The sequence below is a fragment of the Tauraco erythrolophus genome, chromosome 14, assembly GCF_009769465.1.
Source record: "Tauraco erythrolophus isolate bTauEry1 chromosome 14, bTauEry1.pri, whole genome shotgun sequence".
NCBI lineage: Eukaryota > Metazoa > Chordata > Aves > Musophagiformes > Musophagidae > Tauraco > Tauraco erythrolophus.
The window spans coordinates 9,686,772-9,712,173 of NC_141478.1; the positions used below are offsets into that span (position 1 = coordinate 9,686,772).

The 25,402-nt window shown below is 40.3% G+C and overlaps 1 protein-coding gene across 1 annotated transcript in view; it reads left to right on the top strand.

The window, feature by feature from the left end:
• Positions 1-25,402, top strand: part of ARNT2 (aryl hydrocarbon receptor nuclear translocator 2) — a 75,863-nt gene that overhangs the window by 47,577 nt on the left and 2,884 nt on the right. Inside the window, exons 9-16 of the mRNA XM_009978420.2 lie at positions 1,025-1,159; positions 2,146-2,220; positions 6,324-6,475; positions 13,630-13,702; positions 13,860-13,983; positions 17,867-17,966; positions 20,604-20,742; positions 22,866-23,031. Of these exons, the coding sequence (XP_009976722.2) occupies positions 1,025-1,159; positions 2,146-2,220; positions 6,324-6,475; positions 13,630-13,702; positions 13,860-13,983; positions 17,867-17,966; positions 20,604-20,742; positions 22,866-23,031 (964 nt within the window). The remainder of the gene's footprint in view (positions 1-1,024; positions 1,160-2,145; positions 2,221-6,323; positions 6,476-13,629; positions 13,703-13,859; positions 13,984-17,866; positions 17,967-20,603; positions 20,743-22,865; positions 23,032-25,402) is intronic.

Consider the following 25,402-nt stretch of genomic DNA (forward strand, 5'->3'; position numbering starts at 1 on the left):
ATCGAGGGTAATATATTCCACTGATGGAGAGAACGAAGTTATGGAGATTCATATGTTACAGCTGCCAAAGAAAGATGATTTCTGAGAAAATCACATTAGTAACATGTGGAGTGTCAAAACATCTGTTATGTTAGAAGAGCCAGCAGGGTATGTGAGAGAGGGCAAGAGGAGGCTCTGGGGATGGATTTCATCACAAAGGAGCCAAGGTGTGCAAGTTATAAACTCTGCCCTGTAACAGCAAATTGAAATCTGGCATACAGTTAACTTGTTAATCTACTTCAAGACAGCAACAAATGAGATTCTGCTTCTTTTTCATTGGGATCTTGTTAACAGAGATGGCTCTGAAAGTTGCAAGAAAAACAATGGTCTCATTTGTAGCCCCAGTAGGAATGAATGGACGTGAAGTGGCCTGATTGCAAAGGTTTCAGGCAGAGAACTGAAAATGCCATCATTATCTCTGAGCTTTGAGGAGCATTTACAGAAGTGTTTTTTCACTGTGAGCAGCCATTGCTGGTCCAGTATCATCACCTACCTCTGTCTCTGGGGAATTTTGTTCAGATTCTCTGAACCTGGAAGTTGAGTGTTGGTCTGAGCTAGTCCTGTTGGATATGTTTACGGATAATGAGTTGTCCTCTTACAGAGACTGACCCTCCCATCCTAAAATGGGTGGGTTGCATTGTCCTCTGGAAGTCTCTCATTCTTGGTTGACAAGGGTAGGAACCAAGATGTCAAACTTTAATGTGGTCCCACAGAGTGAGATGAATCCAGCCATACTGCTATCCCTCCTTGTTGGGAACTTCTGGTGTGTTTGTTTTCCTGCGGTGCCGTTAAGCCTGGATATGGGCTGTGGGGTGAGATATTTGCACTGCAAACTAGACTAAAGGCTTTTCTGTGTCATTTATTCATGCTGCTGTTTTATTTATGACTTCTTCAGTAGTTAGCAGTCTGCCAACAGATTTTATTCTTTAGCTATGTAATCAACTTTGGCTTAAGACGACTGTTCTGTGGACTTCGTTGGTCCTAGGTAACTAGTTCTCCAGTGTGCATGGACATGAATGGCATGTCAGTCCCAACTGAGTTCTTGTCTAGGCACAATTCTGATGGAGTCATCACCTTCGTCGACCCAAGGTGCATCAGCGTCATTGGCTACCAGCCCCAGGTCAGTGAGTTGCTGTAAATGCAGAGACTGATTAGAGCTAATGAAAAAAGTTCTATTTCGACATTAAAACAAAAGCAGCAAAACATGAAATATTTATAGCTGATGATTTGTATGTTGTGCACTAAATGCTCTTCATGTTTCTTTACTGTCCATGCCTCTGTAAAATGTATAGTTTTCCCCTTTGTTGTGTGGGATATCATTTTATACCTTTTAGGTCCGATTAGAATTCTAACAGCAAGATGCTTTAAATCTTGCACAGCTTTCCAGTGAGGACGTTTCTATGATAGAAAGTTAACAGTGCTTGGAGAGGGTTTTAGTTCTGTAGGTCTTCTGTCTGTCTGTTGAACAGTAAGCAAACATCATTTATGGCATCTCTTTTCCTTTAGGCTTACATCTGCTCCTCTGAATAGGAGGCTAGTCACAGAACTGAGTAGAATACTAAATGAACTTACCAGTGATCTCTATGCTTTATGTATACTACAGAATTTGTGTTTGCTTAATTCAGACTTCAGGACAATAGATCACTGCAGTTTGTTTTATTATTGTTAGATCGCTAATAAATGAACTACCATAACTGTCCCTCAGATAACTCTCAACAGTTGCAATTTACAGGCAAAAATAACTTCTTGCTTATTAGATTTTCCCATTTATTTTGATTTTAGGTAGCTTTATAGTAACTGTTTTTACAAAAATTAGTGCCATAAAACGAACTGTAGTAGAGAATGTCAGTCTCTCCAAGACACCGTTTCACAGGTATTAAAAAAAAAACACTTAAAATTTGTTTGTAAATACATAAATCTGTGGAACAGTGCAAATATAATGTGCAACACGATGCCTACAAACCTTGTTTGTATGATTCATCCCTGATTAATTGACTAGTCTCATTAAGGGTACTAGATCTAGTGTCTGCAAGGATTCCTTGCAGATCTGTATGTGGATTTGAGTTGTAGTCCAGGTTTTTTACACAGCTTTATGTTTTATTCTAGGATCTTCTGGGGAAAGATATTTTAGAATTCTGCCATCCTGAAGATCAAAGCCATTTGAGGGAGAGTTTCCAACAGGTGCTGCGTCCCGCTCCTTTTCTTCTTATTATTTCTTATTTTTGTTACTATTCTGTTCAGAGAAGTAGCTTTTATTTTTCATTTCAAGGTATTTTTGCTGTTATGCAGGAGAAGGAGTGACAAGCTAATGAAACAATTTGTTGATCAGTTACTAATCAGTTTAGCTGCATAAATGGTAGTTTAAACTGCAGCATCTTTGCTGTGTCTTCAGAAATAAGTCACCTAGTTATACATTTTATGTTCTTTTTACAAAAAAAATTAAGTGAGTGTTCACTGCACAAGTTAGAGCTGTTTTGGAGATGCCTGTATAAATCCCACTATGTTAAGTGGTAACGAAAAGTATTTACCTTCCAAGATGGCTGTTGATTTGAAAATAGTTACACTCCGCTGTAATGCCGGGTTGTTTGTGACCTGAATTTTCTGCTAGCATAGACGACGTGCTTCGTACTTGGATGGAGTAACACCGCTTTACATCAATAAAGAATTTGGCCCTTCTCCCTATTAGGAATTGAAATGCAGACAGAAGTAACAAAAGAGTTACTGCTGGATTCATTTTTATAGTGGGCCACGTTTACATCAGCCATATCAAAGGCATTTATTCCGTTGTAGCAGTTATTGTTTCAAATTGATCTGGGACGTGCAGTAGGAGTGCTTTCCACAAGCCTTCTGCTTGCTGCTGGTCTTTTCAGCACCTTCTCTGCTGCACTAGAAAGCGCGGCGTAGTGTGTTTAACAGATTACGGAGGTTCAGATGGATCTAAGTGGTTCCAGATTTTCTGACAACAGCCTATAGCTCAACTAAGTTTTGTTGGTCTGTCTTGCGTTGGATGCTGAGATGTATTTTCAGCTGTGAAACATTGATATGAAGTGACTTCTAAAGTAATTTGTATAGCCAACTATTTATTCAGGCATGGCATGCAAAAACGGAGCTTGAAAAGCCTCTCTGGGGAAAACAACTAAATGCTGTTCTGTGTCCACAGGATAGATTGTGAAACTGAGGTTATGGTCTCTACAGAAGTGTTTGAGATAATGTAAGATATCAGTACCCTTGAACTATTTCTCACCACCCCCTCCCTCAAGCAGAGGCTACAAACCCCACTGCTGAGCTAGCGGAAAAGACTGTGTGAGCACTATGCTTCCACTTCATGTCCCTTGAACGAGCTGTGTTCAAACAGCAGCTGAAGACCTTTTAAATTCAAGATGTTGATTCACAGACAGGAGCCTGTGAGAGTTACATGCTTGAAATAGGTCACCACACTCCGTCATCTTCTCTGCCTCACCTTGGTTGGGAGTGTGGTGCTGCAGCTGAACCTACCTGGTGGGTAGCTGTCACCAGGAGTCAGGTCCTACTCCCCCTCTTGTCTCTTCCCTGACCTTCTCCCCACCTTTCCTACTCTCCTGATACTAGCACAGATGGACTTGCCAGGTAGGCTAGCTGAGGGACTCATTGCTTTTGCATGGGACTAGCTTTTAGCTGCTTCAGCTCCCTGAACTTGTGCCTGATCACATCAGTGGTGCAAGAGGAGCAGCGAGAAAGCATACGCTGTTTTTTCACTAATACCCAAATGATTGATTCCACTAATTTATCCAAGAGACAATGACAATGAGCTGCTGGATAATAGCACGTCAGACATCCATTTCTGAAGTGATTGCCTGGGGCTCAGAAGGGCTGGCTAACTAACACTCAAGTTAATGACTTGTCTTCACTGTGTTCGCTTGGGTGAGATCAGGCCGTGGGAGGCTGCCAGTGTGCCCCTGAACTGGGTTGCTGGGGACTTCAGTGTCACTACTCACTATTAGGCACGTGCATAAATGATTTGCTGGATCAGGGACCTACATGATTTGGTTAAGGTCATACAAAAAAGCAGATTAGAAGTGAAAGTTGCCGTTCACTCGACCTATGTCGAGTCTATGAAAACATTGTGCTGTTTCTTTAGTAGGCAATTCCTTTTTTTGCTACATTTTTGTTCTGTATAGTAGCAATGTGATTGGGGCCGTTATTTCGATCATGCAATAAAAGACTGAAGTAAACAGTTAAGCTATGCACCAGGTGGTTTTTATTTCCAAAGAATGTAAGAAAGTAAAGGTTAAACATTAGCTTTGAAATTTTTTGTGCTATCTTGTTTGTGTGCACTGTTTTAGGACAGTTCAGGATTTTCCCACCAGCGATCTCAAGCTTTATATATTATTACAGAATTAGTGTTTGCTTAATTCAGACTTCAGGACAATAGATCACTGCAGTTTGTTTTATTATTGTTAGTTTGGCCTTGAGAATCTCTTCATTAAAAAGGTAACTGTGATTTCAAATAAACTCTTTTTTTTCTAGTACCCTCTGAAAACTTGACATTTCTGATTTGCTGACAGTATCAGAACCAGGCTGGTGTGTAACAGGAGGGAGGGAAGGTTTTGCAGTTTTTGGTCAATTGCCAGTATCCATCTCAAAGCTTTTACTTCCTTGGGAAGATAAATTCATTCATCAGGGTGGGAAAATCAGACCAGAATAAGATAGTCTCAAGGCCAAGATCAACAAATAGAGTTTAGTATCAAAGGATCCAGAATACAGCTATTTGGTATCCAGTAGGATGCTGTTCAGATTGGACACTTTTACACAAGCTCTGTGTTTTTTAACCTGGGTGTGGTAATAGAAAATTGCTGATAAAAGAATGTTGCTCACTAAACTCAAACTACAAAAGCATTTAAAAAAAAAAACAAAAAACACCAAAAAAACAGAACGCATTTGTCTCAGTATTATTTTGAACTTTCCTGGGCATTGCTAAAGCTTTTTGTGCCTTCTGTTTGCATTCTTTCCATTTAGTCCTGTATCCAGTTGATCAATTTGAAATGCAGACCTTTGGAAAAAACGGGATTGGAGCATTTTTCCTAATCTAGTTGCTTGTCAATACAGACAGAGTAAATACTGATTTTTCTACTTTTAGAGAATACAGGCTGCAGGTAGCTAATAAAAAATAAATTCCAATGAATAAGGATTAAGAATCTAAAATGAGATGTGGCATTTATTTGTAGTAGACCTTCCCTTTCCTTCCCTGAGGCACCCCTCAGATAGCTTGGTGGAAAAGCAATAAAAAATAAACACAGATAGCCCTGGTAAGTGCCAGCTTGAATGACTTGAAACCATGTAAGGTTTCTTCTGACTTAAACCAAGATTGTTAGATGACATATAAAATGCAGTTACAGTGCCAGTGTCCAAGTACTGTTTTGAGCGTCCTTCTTTAGCTGTCTGCTTCTTCTCACTTGATGCCCAACTATTGACTTCAACAAAACTTCAGCTACTAAAACTAGAATTTGAACTGAATATTGCCAGAGATCTGAATTCTTTGTTATAAACAAGTAGACTGTCCAAGTAAAGAATTAGCTCTCTGTTTTCATTAATACTATTAAAATGGACAGTGGCTTATTGGTATTCTCTGCATTCAAACACTGGCTCATTCTTTCTTCTTTTGAAAGCCAGAAGCAAGTGTTTCTTGTTAGCACTTTGCCATCCTAGGGAGTTTTAGAATGTGTTTGGGGGGACAAAAAAAAACCCAACCATGTCTGGTTTCTGAAAAAACCCGTTGTGTTTAAGTACTATCCTAAATTTTGATGCTGATGTGTGATTTGGTATGTCGCATAGATGAATCGTAGTTAGGTATCCAAGCAGGCAGATAGTCAACCTCAAAATGTTATTTTCTTGTGGGCTTTTGTTTCAGCTGCAATTTTTGGTTTTTGATCTACACAGAAATATTTAAAAAAAACTCAGTCTGGTTTCTGTCAATCTCTCTTGATAAGCATTCCACATTAAACCCTTCTTAAAGCTTCCTTGTTGGGATAACAGCACAACCTGTCTGTTGTCTTGAATCTGTATTGTTCTCATATGCAGGCTGGAAAATGACGTTTTATACAACAAAGTGTGAGGGTTTCTTTCTGAAGGAGGTAGCTGCAAGTGTGGATCAGATTTTGCTTATTCTCTTTGAATTAAGAGTCTCCATGCTGTGTCCATAGCTTTCTGTAATTTAAGTTTAAAACACACCAGTTACTGTTATTTACTATTCATTTGCACAGCAGGTAGCAATCTCCTTTTATTAACCTTTCCAAATGGTTTTTCAGGTTGTGAAACTGAAAGGTCAAGTCCTGTCTGTGATGTATCGTTTTCGTACCAAAAACCGGGAATGGATGCTGATCAGAACCAGCAGCTTCACATTTCAGAATCCTTATTCCGATGAGATTGAATACATCATCTGCACCAACACTAATGTAAAGTATGTGTCTTTCCAGATGCTCACGTATGTGGTTTTGAAAGAACTTAAGCATTGCTTTTTGCTGTAAAGCACATTCCAATTTTTGTGGTAGCCTATTTCTAGCTACTTTTGTTTCTCCGTGCCAGTGCAGTCGATAACAGGGTTTTTCTGCATCACAAGATCTCGCAGTGCAGCTGTTTCTCTGTGTTGTTATCCTGCGATGCTTCCAGCGCCTGGCCGCGCTGGGCAAGAAACGTCACTTATCTGTTATGTCATTAGACAAACCCATTGATCTCAGTCCAGGCTGCCTTAAACTAGCACGGAGCTTCCAGCAGCAGACCAGCTGTCCTGATCTTGGAGGAAGGTTAGTCTGTTTCCTAAGCCAGAGAGAAAATTCTGTGTCCGTGTTCATTGTGATCATACCATTCCGTAGTTCTGAGCAGCTTCTCCTTGGACTGTGTCTACTTGTACGGCCTATGAAAGCTGGCAAAGTTATTTCCTAGTAGGCTTGAGCGGGGAGGGCTCCTGATACTCAGCTAAGATCTGATGGAATATCCCCAAGTATGGGGACAGATCCAACCCCTTATCTTAAAATGAGAATTACATCATCCTGCCTTTGAATTAATATTTTCAGAAATCTGTCACTGGACCTCTTAGAAGGAGGTCGCCCTAGGAGCGTAGTGGAGGTTCGTCACTGCGTGACTGAGCAGGAATACCTTTGGAGCCTCCTGAGTTTTGAGCCAGTAGCTGCAGAAGCTAATCTGACCTTGATAAAGCCATTGCTTTATAGTGTGGGATTTTTTTTATAAATATTTCTTCTTTCCAATATAAACTTAATCTATATCTAAAACAAAATCTGCTGCTGGTCTGACCAAAGATTTTTTTGCCAAGTTTTTAGCTCAGAGGAGATTATTGGTTTTAAGATCTCAACCTGTTACACTGTGTAATGGAAATGCTGAACGAGCAGCCTGCTGGTGGAGATGCATGCTGAGAGCACCATTTGCAAAACCAAACCCCTGGGGTTTTGGCATTTGAACTTAGAAAGCTTTAATAAGTGTCTCTGGATGTTCCTGACTTGCTCCTTTGGAGATGACACGTACCTGGGCTAGAAGGGCTATGCTTCTACTCACTTGAACCCAGCATCACAATCGATTTGCTCCGTTTTTTCTTCATACCCAAAAAGTTGGGCTTAAACAACCGAATAGTTAAACTCATTAAAAACAAGCAAATGTGTCTTGAAATCAGACAGCCAAATATCTCCCTGTCTGCACTGTGCATTGAAATAGATATTTCCACATTCCTGCTGTCCCACATTTCTTTTCCAAATAATTTGTATATGCCAAAACAGGCCTGCAAAATAAAAGTGACTTCTAAAATCTGTCCCAGGCTGGCTTAATTGTGCTTTATTCCTGAGAGTCCACAGATCAAAAAGTGGGACTTATGTTGTGTTGACCCTGGGAATGTTTTTTTCTGAGCCTCCACTATACTGTTCAGCTTGGCATGGCAGCACTCACTGTGATGAATAGGACTGTGCCAGCTTCTGGCTCCTGTTATATGTCTCTTGCTAGGTTTGAATAACAACCCAGAAATGTTGACCTAATATGGAAGTTGCCTGCTGCTACTTTGACAGAGGATGTTCCCTCTTTCCTGTCATGTTGAAAATGTTCTAGTCTTATGGGAAGATACAGCCCTTTATACGTCTGCTTTTGAAGAGTAGAAAGGATGCATTATTCAAACTGTTTTCTGTTTTTCCCTGTGTTCTCTCCCACTTTTCAGACAGATTTCCAAAGAGAATTTACTGTAATGTACTGCCGTTCCTGCCTGTTTCTGTATTTATTTATTTTTTTTACACATGTGAGGTTATGTTTTGACTTCTGACTTCCTAGATGCCTTGGGGAGTTGTACGTCATAGTTAACTGTTGATTTCTGCCTCCTCGTTAAGCTTCTGCTGGGACTGGTTGTTCAGGACCGACCCCAGTGTGCATGGCCATCTTTACGTGTTGGTGGAAGCATCAGATGCTCTGGGTCCAGCAAAGTGCTTCACGTGGAGACCAAGCAGGGATGTGTTCTGCTGCACGGTTGTAGGCAGTTGTGCGCAGAGACAAATTTGAATTTGTCTGTCACTGGGATAACCTAGCCAGCTCCATAAAATACAGGTTTGAGGCAGTTAAAAATTCGGCATGAAATTGTAAAGACAATGTAGCCAAAAGATCTAGGTTTAAATCAGTTTTTAACTTAGGATACTTTAAAGCCACAGTACATACGTCTGTGTGTCTGTCTGTTAACAGAGTAGCTCTCGGGTTGGTCAGTGAACAGTGTTTTCCCTAAAGACTGTAGAGGGCAGCGATGGTTCCAATTGTGGAGGAACAAATTGATTTTTATTCTTTTTTGTTATTGTTGGTTTGTTTTGGTTTGTTTGTTTGTTTTTTTTAGATAAAAATATTCCTTTGGAGCTTCAAACAGTCAACTTTTCGAACTTGCTTTTGGTGTGGAAGGATAATGAAACATTAGGTTCAAATGTTCACTTAGTTCCTTGGGAAAAAAGAAAACAAAACTTCTCTTAGTTTCACTTGGGTGTAGTCATCCAAGAGAAACTTCCTGGAGAAATGAAGCATTTAACGTTTAGCATTTGTGCTGTGTTCGGCTGAAAAGAAGAGTCCTCCCATTGACCACATCTTCCTGTGTAGTTGGGACTGTTTGATTTCCAAAAAGAAATAGTAATTGCAGTGAACGTTTATTTAACATACACATAGAGCAGCGTTTGAATAAAATAATCTGTCATGGTGACAGATAAAACTATATGAAAATCTTTATATGTGTATATATAAAAGAAAGACATTTTTCTGACCTTTATGGAAATTCTGATGTTTCATTTTTGTAAGCCCCAAAGGCCTATGTTGCACTGCTGCATTTATGAATCCTGCAGTTGTCCTGAGCCTCAAGACTTATGTCTTTGAATGAGCTGGCACAAGTCACTGCTGGAGGCAGCCTGATGGATGAATCTGCCATGCTTGTAGAAGAGATACTTTCTGTTTCTGATTTTCCTGGGCCAAAAATGAGATCAACTATTCTGCTAAAATTCCAGTCTATGATAGTGGTGCTAAAGACTTACTTTCTCATGATGCCCATGCCATCTGTGGGCATCTGATCACTCAAGGCCTGTGTATGACAGACCCTTTCACACGGATGGCTTTGAAACTGTAAACTAAAAGAGGAAGATTTGGAGTTTCTGAAAGAGGATTTTACAACGGCAGCCCCAAAGCTTTTATTACTCCCTTTTTGTCTAAACTAGACACAGGAAGCATGTGTGCCTGTACTCCATAAAAATAGTTTGGTAGGGATACAGTAGTATTGCTCCTCTCCTGCCAAAGAGACTGTTAATTTTAAATTTCAAGTCCTTTTTTGGTTACTCTGATGCCTGGAAAAGGAACAGGTGACTTCAGTGTTCATAGGAGAGATTAATTTGGCTGAAATCCTTTCCAGTGTCAGAGGAACTTTCACAGAATCTTCCTTTTTCCTCCAAACACATTAACTGAAGTAAATTTGAATTAACTATCAAAGCCTTCAGATTCACGGAACCATTTCTTGTTCAAGCCAAGGGCTTTCCCAGTTTTACTCCAAACCTGTGGGTGAGCCAGCAATTCCCACTGCATAAGCAGCGTCCTCTCTTGACCCAGAGAATACCTTACTTGCTGTGTTGAGTATCCTGTAGAGCCAAGAAATTCCTCCTTCATTTACTCCTTGAAGCTGTGAAACTGAAATTGAAACCATGGATAGTTTCAGTTTTGGTTTCAAAGTCAGAAGGCAGTTTGAGTTTTGCCCAAAGCGGTAATAATCCCTTGTTCTGTACCATATTTACAAAAGCGATCTAGCAATGGGATGACCGAAGGGACCTGCATGTCTCGACTGTTCAGTCAAGAAGGCTGGTTAGATGGCAGAGTCTGAAGCAACCACAGCAGTAGTGCTCAGCTTTCCCTGGTCGGCTGGCCCGTGAGTCGCTGCATGGTTTCTTTTAGGTTTCAAGCATCATTTGAACTATTTATACAGTAACAGCAAACTACAGCAGAAGATGCTAACATGGTTTTGCATTTCAGTCTTAATTAAGTGCAGCATAGCTTGCACAGAGTTCAGTGAAGATATGCTTAGGTGTTTGGTTTTCATAGGAAACGGATTCGAGAGGTTGTTCCTGAAGTTCAGTGCTGTTAACACAATGCAGTATTTATGTTGTACTGCAGCTTAACGAGTATTAGAGATGAAAGAGAGAAGGGTGAAGGAGCACTAAGTTAGAGAAGTGCCTACAAAACAAATAACTAGTAAGTATGCTGTTTTGTTTGGCTCATTTGTATGTATATGGCTGAACCAAGAAAACATGCTTTCTGAGGAACAGAAGAGACCTAATGTGCTGTTTATTGACACATGCACCAAGTCGTTGGTAATAAAAACAAATGAAACAGTGTAATTAGCTTTCACGTTAACAACAGGATTTAATGGGTGTTTATTGTCCACAGGGTGGTATTTAGAACTTCCCCATAGATTTGCCATGATTAAATTACCTCCCATAGTTCTGTTGGAAAAGTATGCATTTTATGCTTGCAAACAAAGAATTTCTTTGCATTCCAGAGGTAATTTTTAGGAATTTTCTGTTGGCTAAAATAATGAGGAAAATCCGTGACACTCTAATGACCTGGAGGACTCACTTTTTTTGCATGTTACTCATAGGACAGAAGTGATTATGTGTATTATGTGTTCTTACACTGTAAGGCTGGCAGAAGGCTTTTGGCCATCTACTCTAATCTTCTGTTTGTTGCAGGTCACAGATTTTTGTCCAATTTGCCATGGAGCCTAGTAATTGGTGTCTGAGCAAAGTGTCTTCTGGAAAAGCATCAAGGGATGGAAAAATCTGTTGCTTACTTCAGTAACTCATTTGAGTGGTCTCTCACGTTCCCACCAGTTTGGGCCTAATTTGACTTCATCTGCAAGTTTGTCTTAGTCCCTTGACATTTGAGTCTTTCTAGTTTAAAATTTGAAAGAAGATTTGGATAAAAATCTAAAATTCAAGCCTGTGGCCAAAAACATATCCTAATTTTCCAGAGTTTCAAATCCATGATCTTGCTATTTTGCAAAATCTCATCTATTACTACCTGTCACATTATAGTGTGTCTCAGGTGGAAAACCCACGTGATGTGTAATTCCTGTCCGTTAGGTGATTTTTCCTTCAGAAAGAGGCCAGAAGCACAGAGAAACTGATACCACTGTCAAGTATCATTTGCAAGTATCAAGCTTACTTTCTTGTCAGTCCAACTCCAATCTTGTCCTAATCTCTGAGCTTTGTATCGTTTGGGGGGAGTGTTTGCATCTTCTTTGCAAACTGAGAAAAGAGCCTCACAGAGATACATGCACATCCTCAGGCCAAAAGTAATCTCGCTAATTGTGACCAAGTGACAGAGGGCAGCTGTTAATGGAAGGTGCAAACCATTTAGATGGTTTCACAGCTGCTGAGGTTCATTTGTCATTGCACAGGCAGTCTTCCTTGAGGCACTGCTATGCCAGCGAGCTCCCAGCTGCATGCTAGTGGCTGGTTCAGTGCCCTTGATGGTACTGGCCCACACCAGAGCAAGGGACTCTGCCTTCTCCATCAAACCCAGCGCTGTGCTCCAAGATCAGGTGGCTCTTGCGCCCAGCTCAGCAATGGGACAACACTGGGTTTGTCTGTCTGCAAACAATCACACAAGCCTGTGCTCAAACAAGTGAGGTTCCTAATAACCCAACATGTCGGGATGGTGTAAGTCCAAACCAGAAAGCGTGAGCTCACGTTTTAATGGTAAAATTCTGACCTTAATGCATCAGTAGTGCTTTTGCCTTTCATTTCGAAAGGATTGGGTTTCATTTCTGATAAACTGTACTGCTTTCTGTGTAGAAGTTGTTTTGCTGCAGTAACTTTGAAATTTTCTGTAACAACAATTAACATAACTGATTTTTTTTTAATTAGCAGCTTTGAATTTGTGTCCTCTCAGAATTAAAAAAAGCAAGTGAAGAAATGGATTCAGAAGATCAGTGTGTGAGATATATTAGAACTATATTAAAAATCTGCACATTTTTATAAGTAGGCAACATTTGCACATGTAGGATGTGAATATGCCTGACTTACTATCACTCGCATGCTGTCCCTACAGGTCACCTGTCAGTGAATTCTCGTGACTTCCAATGATTTTATCTGTTGGTATTGGCTAATTGTCGTAGTTAAGTAACAGCACCTGACCCTGAACACAAATCGAGTGCATTTCAAGAGTCTGCAGAGTCTTCAACACTAAAGTTCTTCGTTCTGGCATATGTCCCTAACATTTATTGGCTCTGGCAGGTTTTTTTTGAAGTATTTTTCTATTGCTGCTGCACATGTAATTTTTCCTAAATTCATATAATTGGATTAAGGCTATTACTTCCAGTCATTTTCATCTCCTTTAAACAATGGTTATTTTTTGTTCAGCTCTGATTATCATGAAGAGGAGATCTGTGTTTTCTGTAGCATTTGTCAACACAAATTTATTTTATGTAATGTCTTAATTTTATATAGTAGCACAAGCTATTTATTTCTGAACATTCACTGCCTTAAAAGCTTTCAAAAATTGAATAGAATCTGGACTTGGATCCTGAGGAAAGTAGAACCAAAGCATCTTAAATAGGTTTTATTACAAAAAAGGATTTATGTGCAGTTCCTTCTAGCTCAACAGGTTGTTCCATTTGGTCTGACATGCTTCAGACAGAGCTTTGATCACTTTTTCTGATTGACCAGCATAATTCTGCTTTAATGTTACTGGAGGTTTCTTGTTTACTTCAGTGGGATCAGTGAAGGGGTCTGGTATATTCATTGTTAAAATGAGGAAGATATTCTTGGTGTTTTAATGGTGAATTCTTAAATCCTTCACAAGGAGGTTGTATTCCATCCCCCATTACTACATTTCTGTGCTGTTACAGCAGAGCTCTTCATGTGCCCTGTTACATTCCTGTGGTGCAAGCTTTCTCAGTGAGAAAGCTTTAAAAATAGATGAATCTCACAGGAAAGGATTTACTAAATCATCTGAGGATGTTTCACATGGAGTATAAAATAGGAGACCATGGCTGTTCCTTTTTGTGTCTTAATTGGTTTTTGTAATGAAGTCATTTTGTCTCCTTTGCAGGCAACTGCAGCAACAGCAAGCAGAACTTGAAGTACATCAAAGAGATGGGCTGTCATCCTATGATTTATCTCAGGTGAAATTTCTCAAGTTTTTATTTTTGTGCCTCTGATCTTTTAAAATGTAAAACAATGGCAGATTTCAGCAAAATTAAAAATACATTGTCACTGTCCCTAAATTTATTTTCATCAGCTATGATGGAGGGAATTACCTTCCTCTCTATATCTCAACAGGTGCCTGTTCCCAGTATACCAGCTAACGTTCATGAGGGTGGAAAGTCTGTGGAAAAGCCTGATGCTATCTTCTCCCAAGAGAGAGATCCTAGATTTGCTGAGATGTTTGCTGGAATGACTGCTTGTAAGTGAAATGTCTCTGTTTAATTTTTAATACTATTTAAGCTTGGTTACGTGATGTGGAGCACAGCTTCAAGAGAATGAAGAGAAACTACAACGTGGCAGAGAAGTTTCCAAGCAATGTCAGTCTTCAGACCAGTTTCCTAGAATTTGCCTTTAGATAATATTTCCCCTAAAGATGATGAAGAGTAAATTCAAGGAGGGCAGGACAGCTTCTGTGTCACCAAGGCTACCTATTTTTCATTTCACAGGGGCACCTTAAGCAGTGTTCATAGATGCTGAACATACTGAGCATAACTTAGTTTCTAAGTATGTATTTTCTTTCTTAAACAGCAGTTACGAGTTCACCTCTTCAAATAGACATGGATTGAGAAAGTTACCACGTAGTCTTTATATAGGCCTGCAGTTTTTAATCAAATCACAAGCTTTTGTTTTGATGTTTTCAGAGGCATACGCTGCCTTGAAGTGTAATAATATACTTGTTTTCTGGTCAGTTGTGGCATCTCCAGTCACATTACCTATTGGTGAGTCCTTGCTCTTTTTCTCACAACTTCTGAAGTTGTTAACAAGTTCTTACAAGAGTGATAGGAGTCTCAAAAATAGTATATTTGTCAATATTTTGCAAAAATTACTGTGAGGACAGAGTCCTAACTGAGTGCCCTCAATGAAGGATTTCCCAGTCCTGTTCCAAGAGGTAGCAGCCAACTTGCCAGACAGACGTAGCTGACTCAAACTAGCCTCAACCTGTGCTGCTTGTTGCCCTAACAGACAGAAGTCATTGAGAAGACTGACAGCTGAAGGGGTCGTCAGAAATATATCTGTAGGAAACCAGGCTCATTAATTCCACTGCTTGTGGAAGAACTCTTTATTGTTTATTGTTCTTAACTGTCCTTACGGAAAAAGAGAAGTTTTTACATTGTTTTAAATAAATCAATGTGCAAGTGTCACGCAGTGGATGGAGGAAATGACCTGCAGGGTTTGACTCCAGGGCTGTTAGGAGATGACCTCACTGCATTGGTTTCTTATGTCTGGCTTGGCCTTTTGAATGGAGAAGGCACTGTAACTGCAGGATAGACTTGATATGCTGTCCTCCTGTTGCCAGCATTTCTCTGTTATTCCTGTTGATCCTTGTCTGTCTACTCTAACAGGGAAGTCAACAGCTGAGGCCATAAAGGGGGTCTATTAGAAAGTAGCAAGACTCCAACCCTGAACACCCGAATATGTTTTTCCAAGCAGGAACATCTTGCTTTTTGGCTGCCTTATTGGCTCTTTTTCAGGCAGCTCTCAACTGTTTGTGGGGAGGGGTTAGGGTTAAGGGTCTAGCAAGCTGTGAGGGGACTGGGAGGTTATGTTCTTGGAAATGCCATTTCTTTTTTCATTCTTATCAATTTACAGGCTATGCTTTTTTTGGGACATTCACCCTGTCTGAATTTCTCATGGGAGCTGTGATCAAGGTCTTCTCTGAATGATAAAAAGAGATGGTTCACAGTTAGAGATGAGATACACTGTCCAAAACCAATATTGACAAACCTGCGTGCTGCCTTCAAGACATTTGCGTTATGTTGATGCTCAGTCTCATTCTCTGCTACGTTCTGTAAAAATACAGGTTTGACATAGGGAAACTGTTGCTGTAATTGCATGCAGTGGCCACGTATAACTAAAAAACAAGAGCGGGGAGAGGAAGCCTGCCTTCGCTGATTCATGCAGGTGCCTTGAAGCGCGGGATGATGCGGTTCTTACAGAGATCTTCATTCTACAGGCAGAAACACTGGTCCTGCTGGGAGAAGGGCATAACATTGACCAGTACAGTGATGGAGTTTATAGAGAGAAACAGGTCTAAGGATGCAGGTAAAAACCAAGACAGAATAGGTTTTCAGTGCTGTACCAAAGGTGAGAGCAGAGAAGTAGTGTGTGAAGTCCTGAGTGGGAATACAGCTGGGAGAGATGTGGGCCAGATTCAGAAGCTAAAGAGCATTCGATGTAACTCAGGAAAGAGATTTGAAAGCTGAGTTTGGTGCTTGTGATTAGTTTAGCTGTTCCCTTTGTCTTGGCCTCATCCTGTGGCACAGACCCTGGTAGCTGCCATAGCAACTCTGCTCCACTCGAGGAATTCCAGTTCATTTAGGGCAGTCAATTTTGCTGGTAAGTTGTTCTCAGCTATCTAAAGTACCCACAGGATTTTGGCTCAGTCTTTTCTAACCCTGAGAGTTTGGTATCCCTGTAAAAGGTGGCCTTAAAAAATGGGACATCTCATGCAAGAATGGCATTACTGAAAAAAAAAGGCAAAATCATCTGTCCTTCTTCTCAGAGATACCCCCCCAGCCCATTCTCAATTCTTCCTACTACATACACAACCTTCTCTACACCTTGTCCCCATTTCTCTGTGGGTTTTTTTTTATATGAGAGCTCAGGTTTGCAGCCCAGACTCGGTGTCTGTGCTGGACAATGTGTAACCGGTGAGGAATTTCTACATTACAGAGGAAAAGCAATGACAGCTTGCATCAGTGGCATTCATGCACTTTCTCCAAGGCTCCTGTGACGTAATTCGAGGTGACTTTTTTCTTTGGGAATGCAAGTTTAGATTCCTGTTAGGAACATAACATAGTAAGAACTTAGGTAACAGGGAAGAGCTGGTGTGTGTTGGAGGCCTTTGATGAGTCACACTCACAAGGTCTCTAAAAGCTAGGGAAAACTAAAAACCACTTCCGTTACTTGTGAGCTGAGTGGGCCATTTGTCCAGGAGAGCATCTTGTTAAATAAGTGGGAATCTGAACAGAGCAAAGGGGAAAATGAGGAGGTGGGCTTGATTTCTAGGCGTACCAAAGGTGCATAACAAAAAATGGTTGCAAAGCCATCAGTGAGTTGCAGAGTGTTTTGTGCTTAGAGGTAGTAAGGGAAGATGGAGAAAGTGAATAAAGGAAGGTGGAGCAGACCTTTAAATTATTTTAAGAAAAGTAGTAGTAGTGAGGTTTCCCTGTGCTTTGGAATAATCCAGTGCCAGAAAATTAAATTAAGGGACCAAATGGCACTGTTCACCCAATCTCGTTTCATTCAATTAGAGATTGATCTCCAGTTGCCACGTTAAGAGTAGACTATAAAAGTTAATGGCATCTCCGTGTCTGTGTTATTCACTACGCTAGTCTGTCTTACCCCCCACTGGGATGCTTACATCCTATTTCATGACTCCCTCAAGCCACATATAGGACAGTAAAATCCATGAGAGACCAGTTTTTTGCCTTTCCACTACCTCAGTGTGAAGAGACTGCAGGAACAGCAGCAAACCTGGAGGGCTGCTTCTGCAGCCAGAAACGTACCCTCGCCTGAGGCCATCCCCATAGCCCACAGGGGTGCACGTGCATCGGACCTTCTTCAAGCCAGGCTTGTTTCATGCAGCATTCCTCCATTCCCCTGGGCAGACTCTCCCATCTTTCTTCCAGAAAACCTTTTTTCCCTTTCCAGTCTGTAGCTGGGACCCATGTACCCATCCCTGCCCGCCTCGGCCAGAGCCGCTCTCCGTCTGCCATTCCCCTTCCTGCCTGCGTGGTCAGGAGCAGCTTCCAGCGGGCACAGAGAAGGTCTGGGCTGTGTGGCTGGAGGGCACGTACCAGCGTTATGTTCCATGAAAACAATAGCATTAGTGAAGTACTTCCTGGGACGTGGGTATGAAGTCGACACAAACCAGCTGTGGCTCTCGTTCCATACTGAATTGTCATACAGCCCTTTTGTGTCATTCTTCATGTGTTCCACAGGGCGTCTTCATAAGTCTTTTAAGAAGGAAAGAAGAATCCCTACTGCCTGTATACATTGCAATTCTCATTAAATAATTTTGTCTTCATTTTCTTATCCCCTAAACTTTTCTCTTCCTGTGATTTGTTTTTCTTTTGTAGCAGATAAAAAAATGATGGCCTCAGCATCCACAGCAGGAAGCCAGCAGCTTTACTCACAGGGAAGCCCATTTCAGCCAGGACATTCGGGAAAGACTTTCAGGTACTGATATCCAGATCCTGAATGTATCAGCTTCTGTCTGATAGTGGAGGACTGTTCCCCTTCAGTCTAGTGAAAGCAAAACTGACCTAAGGTGCAAGGGCTTTCTTTATGTGACTGAACTTTACTTTGTGTACGCTTCACTCCTATGTGATGTCTCAGCACTCAGGCTAGGTTTACATGCTGAGATGATTTGGATATCTCTGTCAAAAATAGCGGCTGGTAGGTAGATACTTGTTGCTGTGATGATGTAATTGAAAAAAAAAAGCTAAGAAGCAGCAACAAATCATGAAGGGAAATAAATCTGAAAGGTGGTGGGGCATGCTCAGAGATCTGAAGAACATTCAACTAAGGTAGGAATGTGCAAAGATTTGTTTTGCACTTACACCTGTCGGTACTTTTGCAGGCTGCCTTGGAGGGCATCAGTGTGGACACCTTACTAAAGGGAACAGAGGGATGCTTGATCCATAGTCTCTGGTGAGGGCTGGGGCACAAGCATGAATGGTTTTCTAAGACAGTTTCCAAATACACATAAGGTGGTGGTCTGGCATTTTCCAAGGCATTTTTGAGTTATTCAGAGTACACATCGTTGCCTACCAACTGGCAATACAGATTTGGCTGATCTGAAGCTTAAGCGTTTGCCTGCATTTCCAGTCACTTTTGAGAGTGTGATAACACTGATTAGCTTTTCGTGTCACCGTTCTGGGACTGTGATACTGAAGTTTCATTCTCCTGTTTTAGACCAACTGAGGTTGGGAGAGGGAAGGAACAGCCATTCAGAAGCTGTCAGTTCCAGGAATTAGAAAACATCTGCAAATGATAATTTTATTTAAACCAATGTGTTCTTAAAGTTATAATTGCTAATAATCGCAGTGGGGAGAAATAAAATCCCCATGCGTGTGTTTTGTCACATTAAAACCAAGATTAACTTGAGGGGGATATGACAGTAAATTAAAATGTCTTTTAATTGGATATTGTATATTACTGGATAGTTGACTTGCCATCTTGGGGTTTGGCATGTGTTTTGTTAATTTCCTTTGTTAATTCCTGGTGCTTAACTGTAGCTTTTTTCCTACTGCTGTTCTGTTACGTCAAGCTACGACACAATCTGCCAGCATTTTCACCCCCCATGAACTGTCCTCTGTAGATGCTCTCCAGGCTGGTCCATTCCGTTACTGAGCCTGGGCACCCTTTAGGCACTACTTGGCAGACTCCTAGTTTCAAAGTATATATTCCATATGCAGTCCAAGCCCCTTAGACGATGGGACTTGCCAGTCCAGCTGGGAAGGTGTTGGCAGTAGGGCCAGCCCTTCCCAGCAGCTGTTGTGTGCTTCCAAGTTCAGCTAGATTTAGATGGACTTTCTGGTCCACATTTCCCTCTTCAGAGACTCTGTTGTAGTAAAAAAAATAAAAATAAAATAAAAAAATAGAAAACAAACTCTACAAGGAATTTCTAAACACGCACTTTGCTTTTAGGCAGCTTAAGAAAGACAGAATAGCGACTCCCATATTCAAATGCTTGTCACGTTTTGCTTACTACTCGGGGAGGGATTTTGTCCATCTTCTCAGAGGATTCGGATTCCTGCATCCTCTCTGCTCAGCCTTGTTTACTTCTTTTCCCAATCTGCTCTCTTCTTTCTCTGTAAAATGCCTGTGAAAACAGACAATAGAGAAGAGATTGGAGAAAAAAGCAAGAGCAAGCTGTTTCAATTGATGCATAAAAGCATTTTTATATGTTCTGTCTTCATTTATATTCATGGATATATTTATATATGGCATGTAAAATAATAATAAATATGTATTTTTATAGATAAAAATATATAAAAGCACATTCAAAATGTGTGGTTATATAGATTCAGTTGTTCAAGACTTCCATGAGAATAAAATGGTAAAGTGGAGCGGTCCTTTTTAAAATTTTCCTTTTAATTAAGAATTTCTGGGAAATTTCTCTGTGGTGATATTCAGTAATTAGGAAACAGCCAACATATAAACAAGTTCCTTTGGAAATACTTTTTTTTTTTTTTAATTCCAAAGCTATTACATTAGTTTAAGTTTTTGTCTTGATTATTCTTTTGTCTGGATATGTTACTACATGCTCTTTTTTAGCATCAGTTGGTGAAAATCAGAATTAAAAGTTCATATTTTTAATATATAGCACACACTTCTTTATTTCCCAGGCGGGAAACAAATAAAGAAGTACTTATAAGTATCATCTTTTTGTGCATCTTCATTTAGGATGACATTTAAGCAAATGCTTAAATAGTGTTGACTTTAAGCACAAATTTAAAATTAAGTCCCTGCCCGAGTACTGTCTGCAAGCAGGTTTTCTTTAATGCGTTAAATACTAAACAAGTATGGAGCTAAGTGTTTATGCACTGTGTGTTAGACTATTATTCTTGCAAGCTGTTTCAAAGAGATTGTAGAAGTCTAATTCAAAATAATTTTGCCCTTTGTGTCTGTTTGAACTGACATTTTAGAATGCCAGTATGTTTCATAGTTTTGTGATGGTTTAAAGTCATTTTTTATTAAGACAGATTGAACAATTAGTTTTAATGTGATTATCAACATTTCCATAACTGAAATACTATTTGTGCATCAAGAATATATCCTACAAATGAGGCACTGTTTCTGTTCCTTTAGCTCATCTGTGGTACATGTGCCTGGTGTGAACGATATCCAGTCTTCTTCATCAACCAGCCAGAATCTGACACAGATATCTCGCCAGCTAAATCAGAGTCAGGTTGCCTGGACAGGAAATCGCCCACCATTTCCAGGACAGGTATTGATTAAAAGTGTTTTATTTTCATCGTTGTTAAAGATTTGCAATCTTTGTGCTTTTTACAAAAGAATTAGTAAACCCCATTTATAATGTGATTAAATGTACTTTGTCATTATCATTTGTGGTTGGAGAGAAATCAGTTCCCCCACTTCTGTTCCTTGGCAGGTTATAATAATTTGAGACAACTGCCCTCTGCGTAACTGCATTTAGTTTGTAAGAGTGTTCATAATAGTGGCAGTCAGAGCACTGACATAAATCTCAGTGGAAGGTCTCAATCCTGCACTTATTTTCATACATGCACTGAATGAAATAAAAGAGGACAGCTGCTATGCTTTAGGATTAAGTTCACGGAGTGAAGCTTTCTTGGACCAAGGCCTCAAAGCCAGCGATGTTACCCACAGTTAGCAGTGTTATCAGAAAGGGGCTCATACAAATCCAGGCATGAATTCAGAGCAGAGGCTACTTAGCCTATTGCCCTTCCCATAGCACTGCCCAGTGGAGCTCACACTGTGTCGTGTGCTGGAGGAAACAACACACCCCTCCATCAGACGATGTTGGCCTAGAAGTCATGTCTTGACCAGTTTAACAATAAAAAAACCTGTTTTGTAACTCTGTTAAAGACAAAGAATATGAAATAATCATGTTTGATCTATCATTAATGTTGCTCTTAATCACTCTTGACTTTCCATGGTTTGGTAGCCTAGAATGGCATGTTGGGGTGGGCACTAAGTAATTTTTCAGTAACTGAATTGTTTCCACATTAATCACTGATGCTTCCCAGTCCTCAGTGTGCCATGGGTATTCTGTCACACCTGTTAATGAAATCCAGTTGTAACATTAACTGTTTTTTTTAATGGCATGGAGGATGCTAAAAATAACTAAAAAAAAATTATTCATCCCTCTTACTATTCAAATTCTGTCTAAGTCGACAGAGTTTGTATGTGAGTGTTGGGAAATAGGAATTCATTCATCCATCGTAAATAAAGTCAAATAGAGTTAAGTCTTGCAGAAGTGACACATCATGCTCTCACTGTCATTGTGAAAACCTTTAGAAATGTACAATTTCTTAGCTTGGAACTGAGCTGAAGACTTAATAGCATCTTCATTGTGTTATATGCCTGTTGGGATCTGTTCTTCTCCCCCAGCTCCCCTGCATTTGTCCGACAGAATATCTTCACTTGAGTACATTGATTGGCAATAACAGAGCACATCATTAGAAGTATCCAGAGATGTAATCACTTTTAATTTCTATTTGTGGAATTGGTTAGGCAATGAGTTTTTCTTGGAACTGCTGGATTTGTTCATAATGTAGGAAATGGTTTATATGCAGATTCTGTCTGTAGATACGTTACTGTAGCACGTGATTTTGGATGAGACACTTCACCTCCCTTAGTCTTGGTGTGTGCATGTCTCAAAGCAGTCTTGTAGTGTTTAATCATTTGTGTAACATTCTTGGAAATCCGACGACGAAGCCATTATGTAGATGAAAATGACAGCAAGTTGGTTTTTAATACCTTTGAATTAACTCAGCTGCCCAGTTAAAGCAAAGTTAGACTGTTTATTCCCTCCTCCCAGGGCTGGTGATTCACACTCCCTCCCAAGCCTTTTACAAGGCAAGGTAACTTTACTGCCTGTACTACTTAGGAAGGGAGAGAAAGTAGCTCATTAGCTTTGAAACATCTTTGTCCATTTACGCCCAAGCGCTGGAGACTCTGGTCATCTGAGAACTGCATGTATTCTGCAAGACATTCAGATAACTGTGATTTTACTGTGGCACTGCAAAATCAAAACACCTCGCAAATAAAGGTGAATTCTTTATAACTGTTCAGTTTGAGATTAATCCTTGTAGTAGAGGTGAAAGAAGTCATGTTTTTCCAAGTAGCTCTGATATTGAGTACATGCAGGTTAATCAGCAGGAGAGCTGTAAGTGATGGTTTATAGTCTGCTGTGTTCCTTATGCAGCAATAAGTTGGCTTCAACAGAGATAAAATATGGCTAAGATAGGAATAACGTGCCTGTTCGCATCTGCAGTTTATTTAGTATTTACATTGTTAAAAAGTGAGTCTGGTGTGCTGTTTGTCAACAATAAAACTCATCCCTTTCTTTCACCCCTTGTTCCTCAGCAAATTCCATCTCAGTCTGGCAAGGCTCAGTCATCCCCCTTTGGGATTGGAACAAGTCACACCTACCCAGCTGATCCATCGTCATATAGCCCTCTTTCCAGCCCAGCCACCTCGTCTCCAAGTGGGAATGCCTACTCTAGCTTAGCAAACCGAAGTGCAGGGTTTGGTAAGTGTAAATGACGTAACACAGAAATGCACATGAAAATGAAACTCTCCAGCATTAACTATTAAAAATCCTCCAACTCGTTATTTTGGTGGGTCGACTGGGAAGCCCAGGGGCTGAAAGGGTTTTGCTTTCTCCCATTGAGCAGAGTGGACCAAAATGAGCTGTTCTGTCCATGCTGCATCACCTCCACATCCAACACACTTCAGAATATTGTGGCATTTTATAGTAGGAGGAATTTTTTTTTTCTTTCCTTTTTCCCAGTAAACGGTGCCATGAAAGATTCAAAAGTTCCTTACATCACTAGTACACATCTTCCCAAATTGTGGTCAGCAGGTTCAGTTTCTTTTCATTTCTCAGGAGAGTGCTTAAATGGCATAAATTTACATTCTTTTCATTTTTCAACTTCCCTGACTGCATGCTGGTGTCCTCTTGCCCACGGATGGCTTGTTGGAGTTTGACTGGAGGCAGGATTTTTTTGTGCCGACACTGCTACTGACCTAATCAGAGTAGGTGCCATGTTTTGAAATGGTTTTCTTTTCCTATTACAAGCTAATTCAGTGGCTTTCAGACCGTGACACAGTGGGTGACCTCTTGGTAAGTTTTCTGCACACCACCAGCAGAATAATATTAAAGAGTAAAAAAATTATGAATCCATCAGTGATAAACACACGTGGAGTCCCTGAAAAACGCTGCTGGCTGGTAACAACGTGCAATTCCAAAAAGCATAGGTAGCAGTATGCTAATGTGTGTCATTTTTCTCTTATGTCTTGAGAATAAAGTCAGTGCAGATCTGTTGCAGATCAGCCTCAGAAAGTGCAGACCTGTGCTGCATTGCTTAGAAGAAGTGGATTGGAACAGAGCTCTTCCCAGAGAGCTTATTCATGCCTCCATTTCCATTTCACTGGGCTTTGTGCATTTGTTTATGAGACAGCCTTGCATTTCAGGCCTAAGCTACTTGGCAAGAACCCTTGCACCTAATGAGAAACATTTCCTGACCTACATCAGTTTGGATGCTATTAATAACACAGCCTGCACGAAGATGAATGTCTTGAACCTCCGGCTGGCAGTAACTGTTTTGCTGAAAAGAAGCATCGTTTGCTTCACTGAGTTAATGTCAATGTATCGTTCTGAGAATAAAATAAAAAACAAAACTCGCAGCTTTCTTTTGAAGGGTAACTTAGATGAATTTTGGTTTGGCCCATAAAATGGCTGCAGGGTTTCTGAGTCAGCTGAATTATTGGTTGTGGTAATGTCAGTAGGGGAAGAGCTGTAATTATCTACTTCAGATGCGATAGAAATACGTCACTACGGCCTCTTTACTTTCCTGTAAAACGTTCGCTTTATCTGTTTTACACAGTTTGGCTGGTAGCCAAAGGGATTGGATTAAGCACGTGTTTCTGTATTTTCTGAAGCCATGACTTTGAGTAGCGACTGATTTGACGTGATCTAGTCTGGTTATCGGAGATCTGACATAGTACACATGGGGAAGTTTGGCACAGGGAGTTGGGCACCCTTGGCAGAGGGCGCTGATAACTGGGGACAACCAGATGTACCCAGCTTGGTTCTCTGCAGTGAGAGGAAAATAGGCAAAAATAGTAGGAGTAGTTATATAGAAAAAAAGAAAGGAAAAAGAAAAGACAAAAGAGGAGAAAATGTTTGGAGGAAAAGTGTAATTCTAATTCTTAGAAGGAGAAGTTGTAAATAATTGAACAGAAATGGTCCAAAAAATTTATATATTTGGGGCCAGTCTGTAGAAATACAGGGTAAAATGAGTCCAGCTTAAGTGTGAGCTGTGACTGTAGTCATGGAAAGTGGATGTGTAACAGGTGACCAAATTAATCCGTGTGGCATCATATTTTTTCCTGGTAGACTACTTAGAAGTAGTCCATCTCCCTGAAATCATCATTTTAAGTGTATTTACCGTAAAACCTTGCTGTTCACATTACTCTGAAATTTAAATGGCCTCAGACTTTTAAGAAACCATCACCATATGAACAGGATGATAATTTCCTATAAGCTACATGTTAAATAAATCATTTTGCAGCTATAATATTGGAGGACAAAATAGTCCAGCAAACAACAGTCTGCATTTAATACAGCAATATCTGCATTTAATACAGGAAGGCTGTTGCCTGTGTGATCTTACTGTTTTTACATCTGCTTACGAAGTCTGAAAGCGTATTTCTTAGATGAGCAGGTAACTGTGCCCCCACTGCTCTGCAAGAATTAATCTTTTAAAGGAAAAGAGCATTCAGATTGTGCAGTTTGGTTTGGAAGTGAAATGGCTGATATTCTTTCTTAGTGGTTAAAAAGTGGTGGAGGGATGCTTGAAACCTGCCTTCCAGTGCCTGGCTTGTGGTGTCACCGTGTG